We start from the raw sequence: 22,373 nt of genomic DNA on the forward strand, positions 1-22,373 counted from the left end.
GGATGCCGCCGTGGAACATCAATCGTTCAAATCAGTACTTTTTTTACATTTCTAGAAATTGTTCACAAAACCATGATAATATTGACAATCGTACATGCCTAAACAAAGCACAATACTCTCTAAATCCATTGTACTTTGTGTTAACCTCAATTTCCAGTAATGCTTTACACAGTGGCGCCCGGTGACTTCTTTTTTCGAGGGCGCTCGATGCAAAGTTCGTCACAACATGTATGTGGCCAATCATGTGTGTGGTTTGTAATTTCAAAATATATGTTTTGCGCGTCCGGTGAACCTATGTGCATCATGTGTTTTGTCAAAATATGTGCCTGCTGCAGATGCGTCTAAAGGGTTTATGATAAAAGAGACGCTCGCGTTTGCCAGATACTCGCATAATCTCATGCGTAATCAGAGTTTACTGTTAAGGGAGTGTCTTGTGTGTATTTTGTGAACTTGAGCGTCTCTTTTGTCATAAACGGTTTTGACGCGTGTGCACCAGGCACTTGTTTTGACAAAACACATGATCTCTCGGCACACAGAACACATATTTTGGAAAAGGGAATCACACATGTGACAATCCGAACACTTATTTTGAATTAGCGCCCCTCGGACGAGCAGTGCACGAGCCGCCACTGCTTACTATATTTTAAAATTAATTTATGAGGATGTTGGCTAAATGTAGGCCTATATTGCACACTGCCCACTACATGTTCCTTTTCAAACATACATACTATTAAAAAAATACGCAGTGCAGCATGATGCTATTCAGAATATAACACCATTCTCACTCTGCCCCTCCAGTGCTTTTGCCCCTGTCATTGTCTAACCCTCTGTGGATTTTGGTTTCTGTGGTAACTGTGTGTGTGGGTTTGGTGTCCTGGTGTTAGTACCTGCATATGAGCTTGTGTGAACTCTGTTGGTTTACGTCTCAATGTGCTTTCTGCCTAGTGTGTGTTATTCTTCACAGTTCGGGGGTCCATCTTGTTCCCTCTGCGACTCGAGCTGCCATTTCTATTTGCATCCTCCATCTCTTGATGTCTGTCTCCTCTTTCATATTTGACTCAACACATCCCTCTTTGCATATCTATTTCTGGTGTCTATCTCTTTCACTCCATGCACACATCACCTCCTCTTGTTTCCTCATTACTTCCACTCTATATAACACACACACACACATACTCTTGTGCATGAGCCATTTCATCTCCCTTTGATTCCTGTCTCAGTTGATTAATTTCCTCTCCACTCCCTTTAAACATTGACCTTTGATCTCTGTTTATGACCCTTTAGGAGTGTCCCCTAAACCCCAAGGCGGTCAGCCTGGGTGAGCTGTACGGAGAATACAACCTTTCCACCAACGAGTGGACGGACGGTGTCCTCTCATCCCTTATGAGGGTGGCCTGCGCAGGTACTGACCAAAAAGATAGAGGGAGGGTGTAATTGTGGATTTGAGGTAAAGATTAAGACCTGGTGTGTCCACATACGTGGAAATCACATTTTTTGTTGTTTGCACCATAATTCTGTATAACTGGAACCTGCTTAATGTTTAAAGAAAAATATTTGGTTATTATATTTATTGGTTCTTACTAACCCCAAATAGCTGGATTAGCTCGCATCTAAAATGCAAGCCAAACCAAAGATCGGGTCTTAGGAGGTTAAAAACAAAATTGATCTAGTTTATTAAGTTAAAACTGCTTTTTATACGTATTATGTGTTTGTATATATATAAAAACTTTCAGTAAAATTTGATTTATCAGAAGTTATATCATAAAAATAACTTGCTCTGTCTCTGAAACATCTTTGCACGCTCCTTTCTTTTTCTTTTTGTTACATGTCCTGTTTTACTCAGAAATATGTCGTTTTGCAGAAGTAAAATGGGTTTTGAGGACCGTGCCACGTTGATTTTACAGCCTGTGTTTAGAAATACTGAGCTGCCAGCTGTTGTCATCTGGTGATAGCAGGTGTTTTGTAACTTCATCAGAGACAGAAGAAAGATAATGAGAAACTGAATCCTGATGCGAAGAGAGAATTTAAAGAGAAGTAAAGAAGAGGTTGAAGTTTGTGATTTGCCTGCTGTTCGCTTTTAGCCAGCCTGGTGTCCTCTGCACGTCTATGCCAAATCTTGAGTATCACAGAAAATAGAGCTCCACTATTCAGAGATCTTTTTCTGCCTTTTACTTTTATCAGTCTGCCCCTCCTGGAACAGTCGCTGCGTTGTGACAGCACGTACTGAATTAGATGAAGTACCTACTGCCTTATCGTATAAACAATATGTGCATATGTGTGGGTGCAATATGATGACTTACTGCATCTGCCATTTTTTTTTTGTTGCTATGTGACCTGTACTGTATGTCCTTTGACCCTAGGGGTGTAAATCGGACTGTTCTTTACGATGCGATACAATATTGTTTTTCTCTGCCAGCGATTTTTCTGAGACATCAAAAACTTCTTCAATGCAATTGCCATTCGATTCGGTTTAATTAATTTATCAATATTTTTATATTGCGTGCCTAGTTAAAGCGTAACTAAACCCCTGGTCAGAGCCTGACTCCACCCACTGGCAATATTTGAAAAATGCAAGAAAAGTGGGCAGATCCCAACGGAGATAGAGGGGACGAACTAAGCTTACGTCAGGAGGTATTTTTTGGACCCAACATCCAATAGGAAAATTCAACTGCAGTAGCCACCGTTCAACCTGAAGAGGGCAGCACTCAGATGTTTTTACACCATATATTGTAGTATTGAAACACTTTATAATATCCCAATGTCAAAAAACTTACTAAAATCAATGGACAGCACTAATAAAGCCCCATTTTTACAGATCATTAACTAAAAAAAGTTGGTTTAGGGTTTAGTTACTCTTTAAGCAGTTACCTTATTTTCCAGACTATAAGTCGCTCCGCACTGGAGCAAGTTGCACTGGAGTATACGTGGACTAAACAATAGCACAGAACAGCAGGCTGAACATGTTAAAGTATGTACATGTTACGTACATATATGTACTATATGTACATGGAAAAGGCTGAATTAACACGACAAGGCAAATCAAGTTCAAAAAGGTCCCGAAGTCATTCCGCATCACTGAATTCATTGAATTACATAAATACAGAAGCAGCATAAAGCGTGCTCTCGCGGCTGTAGACGGTAATGGTTTCTCTTGGTTCATATGAAATAAATTTGATGTATGAATCGCACCTGAACTTAAGTTCCAGGACCCGCAAAGCTATATGGAAAAAGTGCAACTTAATCAAACATGAATATTTAATTAAACAAAAATACACTTTTTTAAATAAAGAAAAATGAATAATGAGAAAACATCAGTTTAACCCTAATGCATGAATTTTTCCTGAATAAATCTCTCTCTTCTCTACAGCCCAGCCACACACTGTTGCGTCCGCTTAGACAACTGGAAAATAATACTTTTTTGTCTTTAATGCAGCGTATCTCAATCTGATTGTGCTGTGTGGCTGCTGCCACACTGGGGAGATTGACAGGTTTATCTGTATCTCTTACCTTTCTCTTTCTGTTCTTGTCTGTCTGTCCACATCTCTGTTTCCTGTCTTGCCCATCAACTTGACCTACCCCCAAAATTGCTATTCTTCCTGTATTATCTCTCTTATTCTGAGTTTTTGGTTATTTTCAGGGAATGTTTAGTTTGCATAGCTACTACATTTATATTTTTAAATGATCTGTTTATCTAGTATATGGACAAAGCAGTGGCATGACTCTTTTTAACTCCTTCGAATGTCATTCAGCATAACCCAACTTTCCTGATAATAGTAACAAAGTCAAAATTAAAATATAAAAAAACAATCTTTATTTATTTTATTATTTTAAGGAATAATTGAACATCTCATTTATGTTAAATAAGCTTCAAAATGACATAAATATGCTCACAAAAAAGTGACATTAATGCATACCATATATTTCCTGATGGCATGCAAATATGTTTGGTAAAAAATAATTAAACACAACTAATGTTTCAACAAAAAATTAAGTAGATAATGCTTTTTATTCTTTTGAAAATACAAAAAGGCTGTTGGATTAGCATATAGCTATTACAATTATATGTATATAAAACCATAGGAGACTAAGACATCCTCATTTAAATAAGTTTGTGTACTATCTAAATAAGTGTCTGTGCGTTCTGGCAGAGGCAAAGCTCTGTCCTTCCCCAGATAATTGTGTTTCTCCCTTGGCTTCTGCAGTTCTTTATACTTCTTTTACTGTTTCTTTTTTAATATTTAAATGGGCTTTACAAGTAACAGTACATTTGCCAAATGAAAAGAATGAGTCAGTAGGCATTAAAAATAATCATAATGTGAAGACATACTGTAGTACTAGAAATCAGCATTTGTTGTGTTGCACTGATAGTAGGGAAATAGTTTGTTGCTTTGTATAGTATATTGAAGAAGTGCTTCTCATAGATTTGGCTGAACTTTATGCATTGTGTCATGATAAAATACACCTCTGTCTCAATTTAGTTTTGTTTGCTATATAGGAACAATCGTTTATCTTGTTCTTTGTTTATTTTGCCGTGGTTTTTCTGCGCTTGCTTGTTTTTATTGCTAAATTGTGTTTGCTGAGTCTGTACCCAGTCCAAGGTGGTTCTCATTATTCACAGAAGATAGGTGTACATTTCAGGGCTGAATAACATTGCATTTTACTCTGGGATTTAATCATGTTTACTTTGTTTTTCCGTCCAATTAGATTCACAGGATGTAACCTCAGTCTGTAGAATTTCCGTAGAATGTCTTTATACAGTATGCATATTCCTTATTGTCTTAATTTTTCAGGATTTCACAGTGGTATGATCAGTGGCCACTAAATTGTGTTCCCAGAATGAAATTGCCTGTGTTCGTGTCATTATAATTAATGAACATTGGGCTAATTCTGCTCAGCATGCATTGTTTCTGATGTTCCAATACACTTTTTTCACTACATGGTGTGTTGAATGTCTCAGCTGGGTGTTTTTCACATTTGGCAAGTTCTTGGTTTGTTAGTGGACCAACCTTGTTGCTGTAAAGACAATGGCCTCAATTACTGATTGTAATATTTTCAGCCCAATTATAATTGGAATAGGTTTCCAACATCCTCTGTAGGAGAATGATCTCACTTTTTACAGTGTAGTAATTGTCTTTGTTGTAAACCATGACCAGGTAACGTGAATAAATCACAATAATTCAGCAGAATTCAGACATCATTAGAATTCAGACAAGCATTAGAATCTAAAATATTTTTTCAATGACCAAGCATTTCTGTCCACAAAAAATTAGTTTTTCAAAGAACGTTATTTCAAGGGAAACTAAATATTTGTTTTGTAATTTTTTTATATATACTTATTAGGGCCGGGACTTTAACGTGTTAATTAAGATTAATTAATTACACAAAAAATAACGCGTTAAACATTTTAACGCATTTTAATCGCACTTATTAATAGAGTCATTCGTAAATGCTGCAGACCCTGTTTTAGTTCGAGAACTCCGGGGTTGTGATGCAGTGTAAATAAAAGTAGACGGAACCTAAACGAACAGCTGATTTTAACGTGACAACGCATCAATTTCAAAGTAAAAATGATTTATTCTGGTAAATGAAGGTTTGCAACGGAGGTTTTGCCCAATAAACATCTACCAACAAACTACAGATTATTTTAACATGTATCCTAATGTCTGTTATATGTTAATGTTTGAGTATTGTTGAGTTTAAATATTGTTGTAATGTTGTTTTGTTTCAATTTAATTCGTTTATTACGAGTTTAATTTAAGTTTTGTTTGCTACTTTAAAACGAATTTCGTTTCAAATAATTTGTCTCGTAATTATAAACAATGTTTTGTTGTTAGGTTTTGCTAATATAAATTAAAAAGAACATTAAAAGCAACACCGTGCATCTCATTAATGCATATGCTACCGAATGCCAAAACATGCAGTGAGTAGCCTATATCACTTACTTTTTAAAAAATCAGCCTGGCAGTGCCCAGAAGTTAAATTTACACGCGCATTTAGAGCATACTGTAGCAGCATGTTTGATTTGCGGTGTGCTTAAGACTTTTAAAAATCAACTTCATATTAATTTTAATAGGCTACTTTGACGGAAAACACACACAGAGAACAGCGACGGCAGGTAAAGGAAAAAAGTTAAACGAATAGAGTCAGTTTGTAAGAACATTTTTAAATTGACTATAAGATCATCAATATGAACTATTATAAACATAACAGCAAGAAAAGCTGAAGAGGAACTCGCAACATTAAAGCAATAAGCATTTATGTAGGCTAAAGCTATATATCACCTCTAATTTTTTTTTAATTTAGTTAAGTTTCAATGGTAACACTAAAGGCGCGTACATTATGCAGCGCTTTTCACATCCGAATCCCACTTAAGAAACCTATAAACGATGTGCAACTTAAAAAATATATTATGCACATTTTTATATATTTTAATTTTAATATAGGCTATATAGTATATTATGTTTTGTTGTTTTTATACGCGAGGTGGGGCATCCGCGCACATAGGTACCAGAACACAGACAGTCAAAACCTGAGAAGTCCCGAACCCTGCAATTATTAAACAAATGACTACTTTAAGAAATGCGGGCCAGGAAGCGGGTCGGGTATAATATTTTTTTTTTCATTGCGGTCCGAGTTGCGGGCGGGTTGTTTATACATTGACCCGCGCATCACTGGTAAGCGTCGATAAGAGCATGCACTCTAAAAAACGTTGGGTTAAAATTAACCCAACTTGGGTTGTTTTGCAACCCAATGTTGGGTTAAATATGGACCAACCCAACACTGGGTTATTTTAACCCAACAAGTTGGGTTGTACAATCAACCCAACCAGTTGGGTTGATTTTTAACCCATCTGTTGGGTAGAAATAACTTTTTGTTGGGTTGAAACAACCCAACGTTTGGTTAATGTGTTCAAAGCTGAAATTTTGTGGTTTAAATTGCTTTCATACCTTTCATTGTGGTGTCTATAAATAACAAAGCATAGATTTAATTGAAAAAGCATATTTATTGCACATGAACAATAAAAGAGTACATAGCCCTAGACAAACAATCAACTTTCTAATAAAAAAATATATTAGTATTATATCTCACAATCTAAAATGACAGATACCCGGTTAACATTACAATTAGATCAAGTAAAAAGTTGTACAAGTAAGGGATAATGTATTGGCAGCATGTCATCACAGAAAAAAGCCCCAACAGATTCTTCAGAACAAATGTCACAAACACATTGGTTTAATCATTTGTAAATTTAATGTCGGATATGTAATTAATAGACATTAATATTTAATTTTTGTGTAATATAAAACTGTACCTGTCAAATGATTTGCAGCATCAGATTTTTTAGTTTTGAGCAGTAGTAGAATGTCACGACTGGCCAATCAGAAACTAGCATTTTAGAGAACCGTGTAATAAGAAATGGTTAATGTAACACATAAGACCAACACTAAGTTGCACAAACAGTCAATATATGATCAACATGAAAAATCACCTTAGCATGACAAATAACTACACAGACTTCTTAGGGATTCCGTTCTTGGGAGTTTGTAAACAACAGTCTTCAAAAACACCCACACTGGTGTGCATTGCTTGGTAAAATTAATGTCCAAAACATTAAAAAAGTTTAAAACATGTCAACACCACCAAGGAGGGTGTATTGCTTGAGTAACTGTCTGTCAAAAACAACAAAGGTTTGATGGCAGAGATCGACATCTTCCAATCTAAGGACAAATGGGAATGGTTTTGTCAACTCAGCCTCTCAGAAGAATGCAACCATGTTGGTCCCAACCTGTTGAAAACAGACAAACACTTGTTAGAATGCAGGCAAAGACTCTAAATGCATGATGCAGCATTATTATACAAAACCAAACAATTCATATTTCATACACACAAATGTAATCTAGTTTAATTGTAATGAAATGTATAAATTTCTGTTTTATTTCAATAACCTTACAATATACTCTTTGTTCATGCCAATAACTCAGATTCACAGTAATTTCAGATTCTGCCACGTCACTTTACCTGGCAGTAAGCCCGATTTTTTAGATTTTGCAATAACCTGCACTTGCCCTTATTACTTAATATAGCCAACACTTTATTAGCATATATTATGTAACGAATACAGGGCTGGACATTAAAGGAATAGTCTACTCATTTTCAATATTAAACTATGTTATTACCTTAACTAAGAAGAGTTGATACATCCCTCTATCATCTGTGTGCATGCACGTAAGCGCTGGAGCGCGCTGCGACACTTCGATAGCATTTAGCTTAGCCCCATTCATTCAATGGTACCAATCAGAGATAAAGGTAGAAGTGACCAAACACATCAACGTTTAGTTGTACGAGCAAGTTTGGTGGTACAAAATAAAACATAGCGCTTTTCTAAGCAGATTTAAAAGAGGAACTATATTTTATGGCGTAATAGCACTTTTGGGAGTATTTCGACTCGGCGCAGTAACACCCTCCCTCTCCCATTATGAGAGGGAGAAGGGAAGCGGACTTTTCAGGCGTTGATGTGTTTGGTCACTTCTGGCTTTGTCTCTGGGTGGTGCCATTGAATGAATGGGGCTAGGCTGGATGCTGTCGTGGCGTCGCGGCGCGCTCCGGCGCTTGCGTGCGCACACACAGATGATAGAGGGATGTATCAACAATTCTTAGTTAAGGTAATAACATAGTTTAATATTGAAAATGAGTAGACTATTCCTGTAACGTTTGTCCCTAAAGTTAATGTTTTAGAGGTGCGAGTAAAAGACAATTTTTCTTGTCCGAGTTTTCACTCTATTCCTACTTGTAAACATGTCTTCTTGCTAGTTCACAAACAAAGTATTAAATGTTTTAGGTTGCTTGCAAAACAAAGTGTGCAATACTTCCATTACTTACATAAACTTAAGATTTTCTTCCCACTTTTGTAGACAGGAGTTGGAATATCATCATGGGGTTCTGTAGAGAAAAATGTTTAGGTTAAATTAGTAACTTTACTGTCATAATACTCAGCAAACAACTATTGTATTCCCAAGTGTACCTGGAGGTGATTTGTTGATGCTCTTGGTTCTTGGCTGGGAAGTTGCAGGATTCTGTCTGTAAAATGCAGTGCCCAAGTTTCAAATAGCTTTTCGGCATGGTCAGGGAATAACACAGAGAAGTCTTGTGAACTCTGAAAATGACAAATCATGCATTCATTTTCAATAAAACTTTAATGTAAATTTATGCGATAATGAATGATATATGGGCTAGCTTGTCAGTGAACTACGGCTGCGTGTAGTAAATGGTGCTTCACCTGTTTTCAGATGATGGCAATTTACTTCTAATCACAGAACCGGTGTTATGGATCAACTGGGGATCGTGTTATCTGGGGACATGCGCATGCACGCACGTAAATTTACCTGACATACCAGCGACCGCGTCAGTTTCGTCAAATTCGATTTTCAAAAGCCCTTATTAAAAACGTATATCAAATTATTAATAATTGTTGTTATCAATGTTCGACCACTTTGTTTCCTCTGCTTCTGTTTCCGTTTATTTGACGCAGTTTAAATTAAGTTTTATCCTATTTTCCTTGAACGAATTGCACCACGCCCACGTTAAAATGGGACAGCTGTTACCTTTTCGATGCGATGTTATCATTAAACTTGCCAGCGGATTTAAGTACATTTGTAAGTATTTTCTTTGAAACACAAATGTATCGTAGGAAAATATGCATCTGTAGTGTACCGTTCTAATGAAAACATTTTGGATATTTATTAAATAAACCAGTAGTTAAAGCAAACATGTATTGAAACATCATTTACTTTTTTAGTGCAATGTAATTGCTTTTCTAAGCATTTTCTATGGTTCATTCTTCTTTTGATAAACAAGTAATTAAATGCATTCAACACGTCTAATTGTATAAAGTTCTTTTAATATAAATTTGAGTTGAAGGCAGCATAGATGCATTTGTTTTGTTTTAGTGTTTTATTATTTGAAATTACTTGCTTGAAAAGTATATTAGCCTGACTTAAATGGACAAATGTTTTAATTGTAGGACTTGGCTGAAGTTAGGAGAGGCAAAAGACAGTCAAACATCAATCTGTTTTTATTTTTCAAGCAGATCAGAATTTGTGACAAATGTGGAATTATCTAAGGTATCTAAGGACTGATCTTTGAAATAACATCCATACACGTTACATATGCTTACAAAATGATATTGTTTTGTAACTCAGTGTAAAACTGAAAGTAAACTCTTTAAAATTGTATCTTGTTTCTGTGATTGGATATGTGGAGAATACATTGTTTTCTGTAAACTTTCTCAATAAATAACTGGTCTCTATTTTTTCTGTGACATACTTAGTCTTTATAGGGGCGGTTTCCTGGACAGGGATTAGCTTAAACCAGGACTAGGCCATACTTTAATTAGGAAATATAACTAGTTTGAACAAACATGCCTTACTAAAAACATTACTTCTGTGCACTTTGAGGCAAAACAAATGGCACTGATGTAATTTAAGATATGTCAGTGCAAGTTGTTTTCAGTTTGGACAGCTCTCACATTTAGTTTAGTCTAGGACTAGTCTAATCCCTGTCCGGGAAACCGCCCCATAGTCTTTACAATTCAAAACTCATCATGCTGTAGGATGTTGAGGTGACAATGGGACTTGCAGTTTTCTCCATCAATGCTACTAAAGATGATACAGTGATGATGATTTTATTTCTTTGTTACCATCCTAAGTTTCAAAAAATATTTTTCTTAGCTTCAACAGGCCTACCGCCCTTCTGTTTATGGAAGCTTTATGACAAGTGCTCAATGTAACCACATAAGCAGAGCATATCAATAATTCATCATAAATTCTGATTTAATAATAATTTTTAATCATTTTTCTTGCATGTATGCTTTAAGACATTCTTAAATACAGAACACATCATTACTCATTTGGCACCTCAATCTAAAGCATCAACTAGTATTTGGGACTTTGCTGTAACTTACTATTTGCAAACAAAGTTGTCTTTAACACTGGCGGCTGGTGCTAATTTTTATTTTTATTTTTTTTGGGTTATAAAACTATTTGGTTTACATTCAGATAACTCAACATATAAAGAACACTTTTGCCAGATGTTCAGTGTCCTTAGGCAAATCAGCCTGAGGTTGATTGGCAGGCTCTACAATCCTCTCTTATACATAATGTGGTAGTATTGTATTTGAAAATGAATTTAAAATGTTACAGGTTGTACAGTAACTGAGTGCATAGGGAACTGGTAATTTAGCAAAAAAAAAAAAAATATGAAAAATATAAAAATATTTTTATATTTATCGAATTGGTTGTTCTTCTTTGGCAGTCGTTTCTGATTATGAAATTAGTATTTTGTATATTCCCATTTATTTACAAGTTATCACAAGGACATATGGTTGGTGCTTTTAATTATAAGAATATGTTTCATAGGTGTTGTTTCATATAAGAACTTCTTTTGAATACTAATTAGTTAAATCAGTTATGATCACTTAAAAATATATAAACGCTGGGTTTTCACTTGTAAGAAAATAAACTTAAACAAATGAAGAAGGACTAGCAAGTCAGCATGCCCAGAAGTGAGGTTCGAACTCTGGTGGTTTGAATTGAAGTGACGAGCACTGTCCACGAGGCTATGGCTCCACAACGCTAACTTAGTATATTATTGCGTCACAGACTGCAGACTTTATTCGCTCACACGTCTAACCAATTTAAATTGATTAGTCTCAAAATAATATGGGCGGGGCTTAACATTAAAACTTTTTAAAACCCGCTTATGAACGGCATTTAATACATGAAAACAGACAACGAGAAAAAGACAGTCTCAAATAATAATAACAACATTTATAGGTGCTCTAATAAAGGTTTTCATAAGGGCTCCTTTGGATAATCAAAGGGACGAATCTGTCGCCGTCTAACATCTGCTGATATATCAGGTAAATTTACGTGCGTGCACGCGCATGTCCCCAGATAACACGATCCCCAGTTGATCCATAACACCGGCTTTACCGATGAGATGGGCTTGACAATTGTATACAATTAAAGAGATAGTTGGGCCAAAAATGATATTAAACCCATGATTACTCACCTCCAAGCCATCCAAGATGCATACGTCCATCATTTTTCAGACTAACACATTTTCAGTTATTTTAGAAAATGTTTTAGATCTTTCAGTTAATCAAATGTAAAGTTATGGGGTCCACTCCTTCAAGTCCAAAAATATTTGCATCCATCCTTCACAAAATAAATTCATATGGCTCCACGATAATAAACAAAGGCCTTCTGAGGGTAATCCGTGCAGTGTTGTTGTAGAATTATAACAAAAATAACTAGCTTCTGCTAATGGCGCCATCTTGGTCGCGTCCGCATTTAAGATGAGAGCTGTCCTGAATACAGAGGAGTCTAAGATGGCGGTATTACTGGAAGCTAGTTATTTTTGTTTATAAAGTTTAAATATAGATATTTCTACAAAAAACGGCACGGATTACCCTCAGAAGACCTTTGTTTATCATCGTGGAGCCATTTGGATTTCTTTTGTGAAGGATGGGTGCACATTTTTTGGACGTGAAGGAGTGGACCCTGTAACATTACATTTGATTAACTGAAAGATCTAAGACATTTTCTAAAATATCTCAAAATGTGTTTGTCTAAAAAAGGATAGACATATGCATCTCAAATGGCTTGGGGGTGAGTAAATCATGAGTTTAATATAACTTTTGGGTGAACTATTCCTTTAATCGTGCAACCTTACATACCACTTTTGAAAATGACATACTCACAGCAAAATAAGCAGAGATTCTTAATAAAGAAATGCTTTGATATGCCTCATTGTATTATCAACATATCACTTTAAATAATAAAAAACAAGTGCATTTTCATGTTACCTGTAAATAACTTTGTAAAAGCTTCTCCAGGAAAAAAATATCCATCTTTTATCCATCAGGGTCTGAGGAAAAGAGACAAAACTCTGATTTAAGTGGGCATCATCAAAAACATCTGAAAAAGACAAAAATGTCTGTTACTTACACAGACCAAATGAGACTTCACAATATGTGACCGTGTCTGTTAACTCAAGGTTAAAGTTTCATAATCTAAACATGAGATTAAAAACATCAGTTTGATTTCAACTTTTACAACAAACGATTATTTATTTAAAACGTACACGTTTCTTCCTCATATTAACGTTATCTGTTTTAAACTGAATTTCTAAACCATTAGAATACGTTACATTCTAACGTTTCTAAAATTATTAAAACAAGCCATGTTTTAGACATATTTCATAAAACGTTTGATCAAACGAAATATTTAAATCATTTAAAAGCAAGCATATTGATTTACTGAGCATTACAGACTAGCCAACGGACGCTAATAAAACTTTTAATAAGAGTTATGTCTTGTAAACCATCATTTTGCATACTTTTGCATTCAGAAATAGTTTAAATGATTAAAAACAATGACACAAACCTTTTCCTTCAAATAAATCAAAGATAAGTCGATGAAAACCCGTTTATGAATCCTGAGGTGATGGTAAATTCCCGCGTCAGGTAGCGTGCTGTGGCAGGAGGAGTCTGGCGTGTCTGTGTGGGGGAAGGGAGAAGTTCTCTCTGGGGAAGAACAACAGTGACACCCGGTGGCCGGTAACAGTGGCCGGTAACATTCCGACTTTTTGAAATTAAACTTTAAAATTGGCGTTCACTTTACAAACCGACTGCAAATTTGAACATTACACATATATATTCTCGCCTGAACTTATGTTTAAAATACATTTTGTGGACTAGAGAAAGTAATATTGAGAAACAGCTATATGTATCTATTAAGTTGGCTCTGCTTCAAAATTACCCAACATATAACCCAACAAGTTGGGTTACACAAAAACTACCCAACACTGATAAAACAACCCAACAAAATAACCCAACTGGCTCAACCCAGCAGTTGGGTTGAAAAAACAACCCAACGTTTTTTAGAGTGTGGTTGTGTGTAAGATATGCAACAAGGAATTCACATATCACCGCAGCACATCGAGCCTCAAGTATAATCTCAATGCAAAACATACAGCAGCTAGCGTGGACATTAGCCCGACTCCGGGTACAACAACTTGGTTGAAAAAAAATAAACAATATTTTGTTAAGCTTATGGTTTCAGTCATTATTCATAAAAATCCATGTAAAAATACTTCTTAATGTTCTCAGGTCAAATATTTATATGAGATTAAAATGCGATTAATTTAGATTAATTAATTACAAAGCCTCTAATTAATTAGATTAATTTTTTTAATCGAGTCCCGGCCCTAATACTTATATATGGGTCAATGACGTGACGTTAAAGGAACAGTATGTAGGATTGTGGCTAAAACTGGTACTGCAATCACACAACTGGTGGCCAATACAGAAAATGACAACATAAACATCAGTTGAGGGCTGCAACTCCACTTTTTAAATGACAATATCCTGGCCAGACCACTGTTGTCAGTGAAGTATTTGAAATGAAAATGATTTCTTAATGTCTAGTGACATATCAGGGCCATTTTATGATTAATTGATATAAATTTCTTACACACTGTTCCTTTAATTATTTTGTGTCTGTATGGTTCAATTAAATGTAAAAGGTTTAAAATTTCAAAATAAATTTGCAGATCACTTGCATACATTCTCTTTTTTGAGGACCAAGTCTAAAATTTTTGGTTTTATTTCATTTTGAAAGAATATTTGGGGGATAATTGCAAAAATGTCAATGAGGTGTGCAATTATTTTATGGGAAACGCACAGCGAATGTAGTTCTAGGCAGCTCGCTTGACCGGATTACAGTTCCATATCACTTCGCATAGTTAACTGTAATAACGGACTAACAAAAACAACATGACAGACGATTTTCCGAGGTAATAACAGCGCTGTTTAGAGACGCACAGAGGTAGCATCTTTCTCACAATCTCTCTCTCGCTCGCCCTCTCTCTCTCTCTCTCTCTCTCTCTCTCTCTCTCTCTCTCTCTTTCTCTCTCTCTCTCTCTCTCTTTCTCTCTCTCTCTCTTTCTCTCTCTCTCTCTCTCTCTCTCTCTCTCTCTATTTCTCTCTGTGTCTCTGTCGCTCACGCTTTCTTTCTAATAACTTCATTAATAACTGCATTAGAATGCTATCAACGGCTCAAGCCTCCATTGCCAGCTTTAAAATGACATTTTGCAAAAGAGCCGTTGGATGAGACGTGGAAGAAATAGTCCTACTTACAATAGCGATTTAAGTACAAAAACCGGACGAATCCCTTTAAATATATCATGTTATCGATGTCTTGAGGTGTGGTAACCGTAGTATAAGCAGAATAATTAACTCCGGGCCATTGAATTATAGAAAAATAATGCACACCCGAGGTGTAACTCCGCTTCACGTCATGGCCGCATTACCACCATTATTTTTCTAATAATTCAATGGCCCATTGTCAATTATTCCTTACATAGTTCAGTGTAATATGTTTTTTTTACATACATTTTACAAAACAGAGCTGTTTTCAGCATATGTCAGGACAAATATTACAAAAACGCATTCAAATTTATATTAAGAAATAACTAATAAATTATATTAATTTTTTTTGATGATTACGCTTACATACCTTCAAGGTGGATAAAATATTTCATATTTCTCATCCTTTGGCGCAATTGACAGTTACACCATTTGACATTTTAAGGTCCATTCAGTCTTAAAGGAATAGTCTACTCATTTTCAATATTATGTTATTACCTTAACTAAGAACTGTTGATACATCCCTCTATCATCTGTGTGCGTGCACGTAAGCGCTGGAGCGCGCTGCGACGCTTCGATAGCATTTAGCTTAGCCCCATTCATTCAATTGTACCATTTAGAGATAAAGTTAGAAGTGACCAAACACATCAACGTTTTTCCTATTTAAGACGAGTAGTTATACGAGCAAGTTTGGTGGTACAAAATAAAACGTAGCGCTTTTCTAAGCGGATTTAAAAGAGGAACTATATTTTATGGCGTAATAGCACTTTTGGGAGTACTTGGACTCGGCGCAGTAACACCCTCCCTCTCCCATTATGAGAGTGAGAAGGGGAGCGGACTTTTCAGGCGAGTCGAAGTACTCCCAAAAGTGCTATTACGCCATAAAATATAGTTCCTCTTTTAAATCCGCTTAGAAAAGTGCTACGTTTTATTTTGTACCACCAAAGTTGCTCGTATAACTACTCGTCTTAAATAGGAAAAACGTTGATGTGTTTGGTCACTTCTAACTTTATCTCTAAATGGTAGCATTGAATGAATGGGGCTAAGCTAAATGCTATCGAAGCATCGCAGCGCGCTCCAGCGCTTACGTGCACGCACACAGATGATAGAGGGATGATTCAACAATTCTTAGTTAAGGTAATAACATATTTTAATATTGAAAATGAGTAGACTATTCCTTTAACTTTCATAAAAATGGTGCAAATGTAATTTTTATTGCATAAAATCAACATAAATACACCATGTAAATTGAAATAAACCTGATGCATGCTTTTAAAACAAGCTTTTTAAAAAGATTTTTGAATTTCTCATCTTGCCAAACCATTTTTGTCACTGACCCATATATAAGCAAATATTGGACAAGTTTTTACACTCAACCCTATACACCCTAAAAAATGGTGCTAAATAGCACTTAAAGTGGTTCACTAATTTTTTACTCATTTAATTAAAGTTCCTTTATCAAAAACTACTCTGAGCTATGTTACGGTGAAAACTGTGTAACATTACTAGGCTATATAACGTATGCAATGTAAACTACCGATCGGCTTCCAAACCTCCCTTCACATGGCGGTGATCCATGTTCGCCATCTACCCTTGTCTTTACGTTGTTATTTTTGACAAGCATGGATCACAACTGTGTGGCCAAAAGAGAGGTTTGGCAGCCACGCAAGTATTCAAGGATCTGTAGCTAACATGGTTTAAATTGATTTTACACAGTAATGTTAGTTCATTGTAGTAGTTGATATGCTTCAGCTATGATTTTAACTGTGATAATTTACTTATTATTTATTTTGCTTATTATCAGAAATCACCCACTCTAGAGGGACTCTTAAGTATGGTCCACAAAAGCTGTTTGTTTATGTTTATGTTGTTGCTGTTGAAATCCTCTTTTGTCATGCAATAGCACCACTTATGGTTCTACATATAGGAGCTATATAGAATTTAAAGTGTTTTTACCATTATTACGAGCCAGTGAATCACTTTTAGTGCTTTTATTTTTAAGTGTAGCATTTATAAACTCTTATTCCTTACTCTATAACTATTACTGGCAGGTAAATACCATTGATGCTTTTTGGCAGAAAAATGTATTGGAAAAAAATGTAATGATTTTGTTCTGATAAACTGTGCTTTATGAAGAATTCTGAGAATCTAAAATTGATCGCTACAAAACAGCCTTCATCGGTTACTGCTCACACATAATCTTCAGTCATTATTATGGTCATTTTTATACCTGATTCTGCTGCCCTATTGAATAGCCATTGGAGATCAAACAGAAATTTAGTACATTTACCTCTAGTGAGTTTGATTTTTAACATTTTCATTTTGTCTTGACTCTCCTGCTAGGTAATACAGAGATCTAATGAATTTCTATCATCTTACTAGTCGTTCTAACACCTCAAGCTGTTTGTTTTCTTGATTTTGCTTCGAATTCTCTTATGTCTTTCTTCTGGCCTCCTCTGTGATTTAATTTTTCTTGTTTGTACTCGCTCCTCGCCCATACTTGTCCCTTATTTTTAGAGCTTTTTCGTCTCTCTCTTTATGCTAAACTCAGCAGTAGCTCTCTCCATCACATACACAAGGGTTTTCAATCAGTCTCTCTGACTGTGCTGACGACCGCTTTGACCAAGGCAACATGCCTGCACAGGTTTCCATGGCAATGTGTGCAACTAAGACCACCTGTGATTGCTCTTGACACCTGCCAGTCATTAAATCCGACCAATCATTTGGGCTCTCTGCATGCCCAGAGATTGTTTTGTCCTTCCCTGTATTTCGGAGCTTGTCACTAGGGGCCTTGAATTGGGCTTAAGGTGATATGTGTGGATACAGGTGATATGGATTATAAATAGTGGCCCAGTATAGTTTGTTTTTGTTACCTGGGTCCCCACCTCCCAAATCATAAAGGGAAGGTGGCCTAGAGGACATGTGACACTTTCTATTGCTTTGTGTAACAGGTCTGGTGTTAGCTGTGTGTGTTTGTGATTCAGATAGATGGGACATGTAGACTACTATGATGTTTTTATAGATTTAAGTTTAGTAAATGACACATAAATGGGCTGTGTGTGTGTGTGTGTGTGTGTGTGTGTGTGTGTGTGTGTGTGTGTGTGTGTGTGTGTGTGTGTGTGTGTGTGTGTGTGTGTGTGTGTGTGTGTGTGTGTGTGTGTAACACTAACACTTCTTGTCTGTGTGGACGAGCTCAGATGAAAAGCCTGATGAGAAGTGGATTGTGTTTGACGGGCCAGTGGACACGCTGTGGATCGAGAGCATGAACTCCGTAATGGACGACAACAAAGTCCTCACACTCATCAATGGAGAAAGAATCTCCATGCCTGAACAGGTACTCTTGATAGATGATACATTTTTAAACGCGTACTACCACTCAGGATTTACTCCTTATTCCAGACATAATCCAGATATGATGCCGTTTATCCAGTTTAACAAACTCAACACCATTTTGTAGTACTGTGTGTAGTACAAGAGTAACAAATGCACAGCGGATCAACTGGGATTTATCTTTTTAGATATTTCAGCCTATTTGCATCAGATATTTGGGATGTTAACGGTCCCGTTCTTTCTGTGTTTTTGAAGCTTTGATTGTGTTTACAGCGCGCAATATTACGTGTTCATGTTTCACGTGTAAAAAAAACATGGTATTTTTTAATTTACTTATATATATATATATATATATATATATATATATATATATATATATATATATAGCGCTGCTTTCACTGTCCTAAAAATGGTCTGATGTGTTCCTTGTTCTGTTTAGTCCCTCCTTCAGAAATACATTCTGATTGTGTAGTTTGTTTAGTGCATTGTGATTCGATAGCAGCTTAGCTTGTCGTTAGCTTAGCTGGCGACTGACGTATTCCTGTGGGCGGAGTTTAGTCAAAAAACTGTTCTAGTGATGTCATTAAAGCAGGAAGTAAAGGGCTGTAGTCCAAACCGGCCGTTCGCTGTAGGCTTAAAAAGGCGAATTCTGTTAAAGAAAATATATCGCCTGGCAGTGAACTTCGACCTTTATCATTTTACAGGTATTATTTATGCTATTATAGCAGCATTTCACACTAACTAGGGTTTCAAAAATGGGATCAGAAAGAACGTAACGTTTAATGAAGAAATTTCACCCCAAAATAAGAATTTATATTGGTGTTTTGATAGAACACTAAAAGTAAAATTACATAGAAAATTAAAAGTAAATTATTACCGTGGGTTCACACCAGCCGTGTTTGAGGTGTCAAATTCATTTCTACCACGTGTAGTTTGCCGCTGAAACATTTTGAGTTTACTCGCTTTATTTGCGCATGAAATTCTAGTCATTGAGACATTTACGCATGAATTCGTGTCATGGGAGGGGCTTCTGCGATTCCGCTCGCTTCCTGTAATCACGTCACTACTAGAGCAAGCTCCTGGTTAATGCGGCGCATTTTTCCGCCAAAGTTAACATTTTTCAACTCGCCCATTTCCCGCAGCAACGCTCAATTAGCACCATCTCGCACCACTAGACGCGCATCAACGCGTCTTCGCATTGACTTAACATTGAAAGCACTCACACTTAACGCCCCTATGCTGCTGTGAACGCAGCATTAGAACTGTTATTAGATAGCAGTTTTGGACCACCTTCGTTTTTTTTTTAATATTGTTATCTACTGTAAAAAAAAGATTTGCAAGATATGACCGTATGTGGTATGTTTTGCATCACTATATTAAGGGGGCAGTCATGGCCTTGTAGTTAGAGAGTCATCGTTTGGATTCTTACGCCTGGCAGGACACGACTGACATGCCCTTGAGCAAGCACCTTTCCCCCAAATTGCTCCCCGGGCAGTGCAGTTATATCTGTTAACTGCTTTGGGTGTGGGTGTGTGTGTGTGTGTGTGTGTGTGTGTGTGTGTGTGTGTGTGTGTGTGTGTCTTAACGACTTCCAGTGCGTGTGCTCACCTCTCACGGGATGGGTTAAATGCAGAGGTCACATTCCAACTATAGGTTACCATACATAAGCAATTCACTAATGAGAATTAAAGTGTATGTTCGGTTGGGTTGTAACTGTTAATGATGGTATGTGTTGCAGGTGTCATTATTGTTCGAAGTGGAGGATTTAGCTGTGGCGTCCCCTGCTACCGTGTCCCGCTGTGGTATGGTTTACAACGACTACTCCGATTTAAGCTGGAAGCCCTCTGTTCAGTCCTGGATGGATAAACGGCAGAAGGTTAGAGACACATTGTTAAACTCAAGCATCCATGTAATTAGATTTGCAAAGTGCTTGCGTTTTTAATAGTTCCTCTCTTTTGCTCTTTTAGATTGAAATGGATCATCTAAAGCAGCTGTTTGAGCGGTACATGGAGAAGACCCTGACTTTTAAAAAGGTCCACTGTAAGGAGCTTGTGACCATCACTGAACTGAACGGAGTGTCATCGCTCTGTAGACTCTACGACTCACTGGCTACTCCAGAGAATGGGGTGAGTAGACTCACAACGCATTGATTATTACATCCCATGTTATGACTAAAGATGTGAGGAGCCATATTACAAATTAATCCCTATTTACTCACCTTTGTTATTCCATCCTCAAGCGTTTATTTGATTTTTAAGGATGCTAACACATTTTTCACTATATGGATGAACAACAATGTGAAGAAAGCTGTTCTAACCAACGAAAGTCATACAGGAAATGTATTTGGTTAAACTTTTAAAGGATGGTTTTGGGTACACTCAGGGTATGTGGACAATTTAGAATAATTATTCCTGGTTTTGTTTAAGATCTTTCAGGTCAATGTTTGAATAATAAAAACGTTAAGCTTAATTAAACGTAATATCTAGTTTGGTATTTGTTCAGAGTGGCTAATCGTTGCTTTCATTCTCTTTGGTGGGTCAGGTAAACCCAGCGGACTCTGAACACTTTGGCCGTATGGTGGAGCTCTGGTTCATCTTTAGTCTCATATGGTCTGTGTGCGCCTCCGTAGATGAGGATGGACGCAAGAAGATTGACACCTTCCTACGTGAACTAGAAGGAACATTCCCTAACAAGGTATACTTATTAAAGAACATTTAATTGCACTGGATCAGCGGTTTTAAATCTTTTTGTCAGCCGAACCCTTTTGACATAAATTATGTACCCCCTGTGAAAGGGCACATATTATGTCCATTTTAACAATATAAACTGTCTCAGGTGTGCCTAGAATGTGAAGTTTTAGCTCATAATACCCCACAGATCATTTGTTATAGCATGTTTGGGTGTGAGCAAAAAAGCACTGTTTTCATGTGTGTACCTTTAAATGCAAATGAGCTACTCGCGCCTATACCAACAGACAGAGTTAACTTTTTCCGGTGTGAAAAGCCCTACTTGGCAATTTAGTTAAAATAGATCTGATTCTGTGAATACTGTCTGGGACAATAGTATATTTAGCCGCATTAGTGCTACAATCACATTTAGAAAAGCTTTTGGTAAAATTAACCATTCGTTCAGAGGCCGTGGGCAGGGATTTGTTTTTGTGGAGTCACATTAACAAGAGAATCAAAATAGCATGTTAATGAGACTGCTTTGATTTAAGAGGGAATAAAAAGAAATAGTGACTGCCTTTTTTCATTGTAGAGTTGTTGTCTTAAAGGAAGGGTATCTAATTTGATTCAGAAATGTTTTTGTTATGCTGGTTAAAAGTCTCCTTACATCCTGATAACAATCACTATGTTAAGTTGTTTAAATGTATCTGTAGAAATTTATGTCATCTGTGAAAGGCGTAGGACCAAAAAAATTTTCAACCAATCGGTCCGAACGGACGTTGCCTGTTTTGTCCCTCATCCGTAAGTGTAATTTGAATGCCACCGTGCAGCTTGTTCACGCAGACACCATATGTCATCGGCGCGTTCACGTGCACTCACCTCCCGTCTGAAAACAGCGAGAATGGCAAACTTTCCTGCTGAATAGACAACCTGCACAGGAGCCACAAAACGAAAGACATATTTTAAAACAACAACAGAAAAAAACTGCCTGGATCAGCAAAGAGCAAAAATTAATATCGGTAACTTTACTGCTTTACCACGAGATGCAAACAGCTGCAGTAGGGAAAGGGTCTGAAAGGGTCGTTGCACTGTTTATTTTGGTAAGGTAGGTACGCGATATGTTTGTTTTGAGATAAATTAAGATATTCTACTTTGATGAAACATTGCTT

General features: G+C 36.6%; 1 protein-coding gene and 1 long non-coding RNA gene across 2 annotated transcripts in view; one reads left to right on the forward strand and one right to left on the reverse strand.

The window, feature by feature from the left end:
* Positions 1-22,373, forward strand: part of dnah2 (dynein, axonemal, heavy chain 2) — a 282,596-nt gene that overhangs the window by 200,664 nt on the left and 59,559 nt on the right. Inside the window, exons 43-47 of the mRNA XM_055198209.2 lie at positions 1,285-1,402; positions 18,406-18,542; positions 20,277-20,414; positions 20,506-20,664; positions 21,080-21,232. Of these exons, the coding sequence (XP_055054184.2) occupies positions 1,285-1,402; positions 18,406-18,542; positions 20,277-20,414; positions 20,506-20,664; positions 21,080-21,232 (705 nt within the window). The remainder of the gene's footprint in view (positions 1-1,284; positions 1,403-18,405; positions 18,543-20,276; positions 20,415-20,505; positions 20,665-21,079; positions 21,233-22,373) is intronic.
* On the reverse strand, positions 6,984-13,949 carry LOC129440254 (uncharacterized). The gene is made up of 5 exons (XR_012360393.1): positions 13,446-13,949; positions 12,866-12,927; positions 9,023-9,154; positions 8,881-8,940; positions 6,984-7,786 (listed from the first exon to the last, which is right to left on the reverse strand). It is a non-coding gene; the product is annotated as an uncharacterized lncRNA (long non-coding RNA).

Source organism: Misgurnus anguillicaudatus, chromosome 21, assembly GCF_027580225.2.
Source record: "Misgurnus anguillicaudatus chromosome 21, ASM2758022v2, whole genome shotgun sequence".
NCBI lineage: Eukaryota > Metazoa > Chordata > Actinopteri > Cypriniformes > Cobitidae > Misgurnus > Misgurnus anguillicaudatus.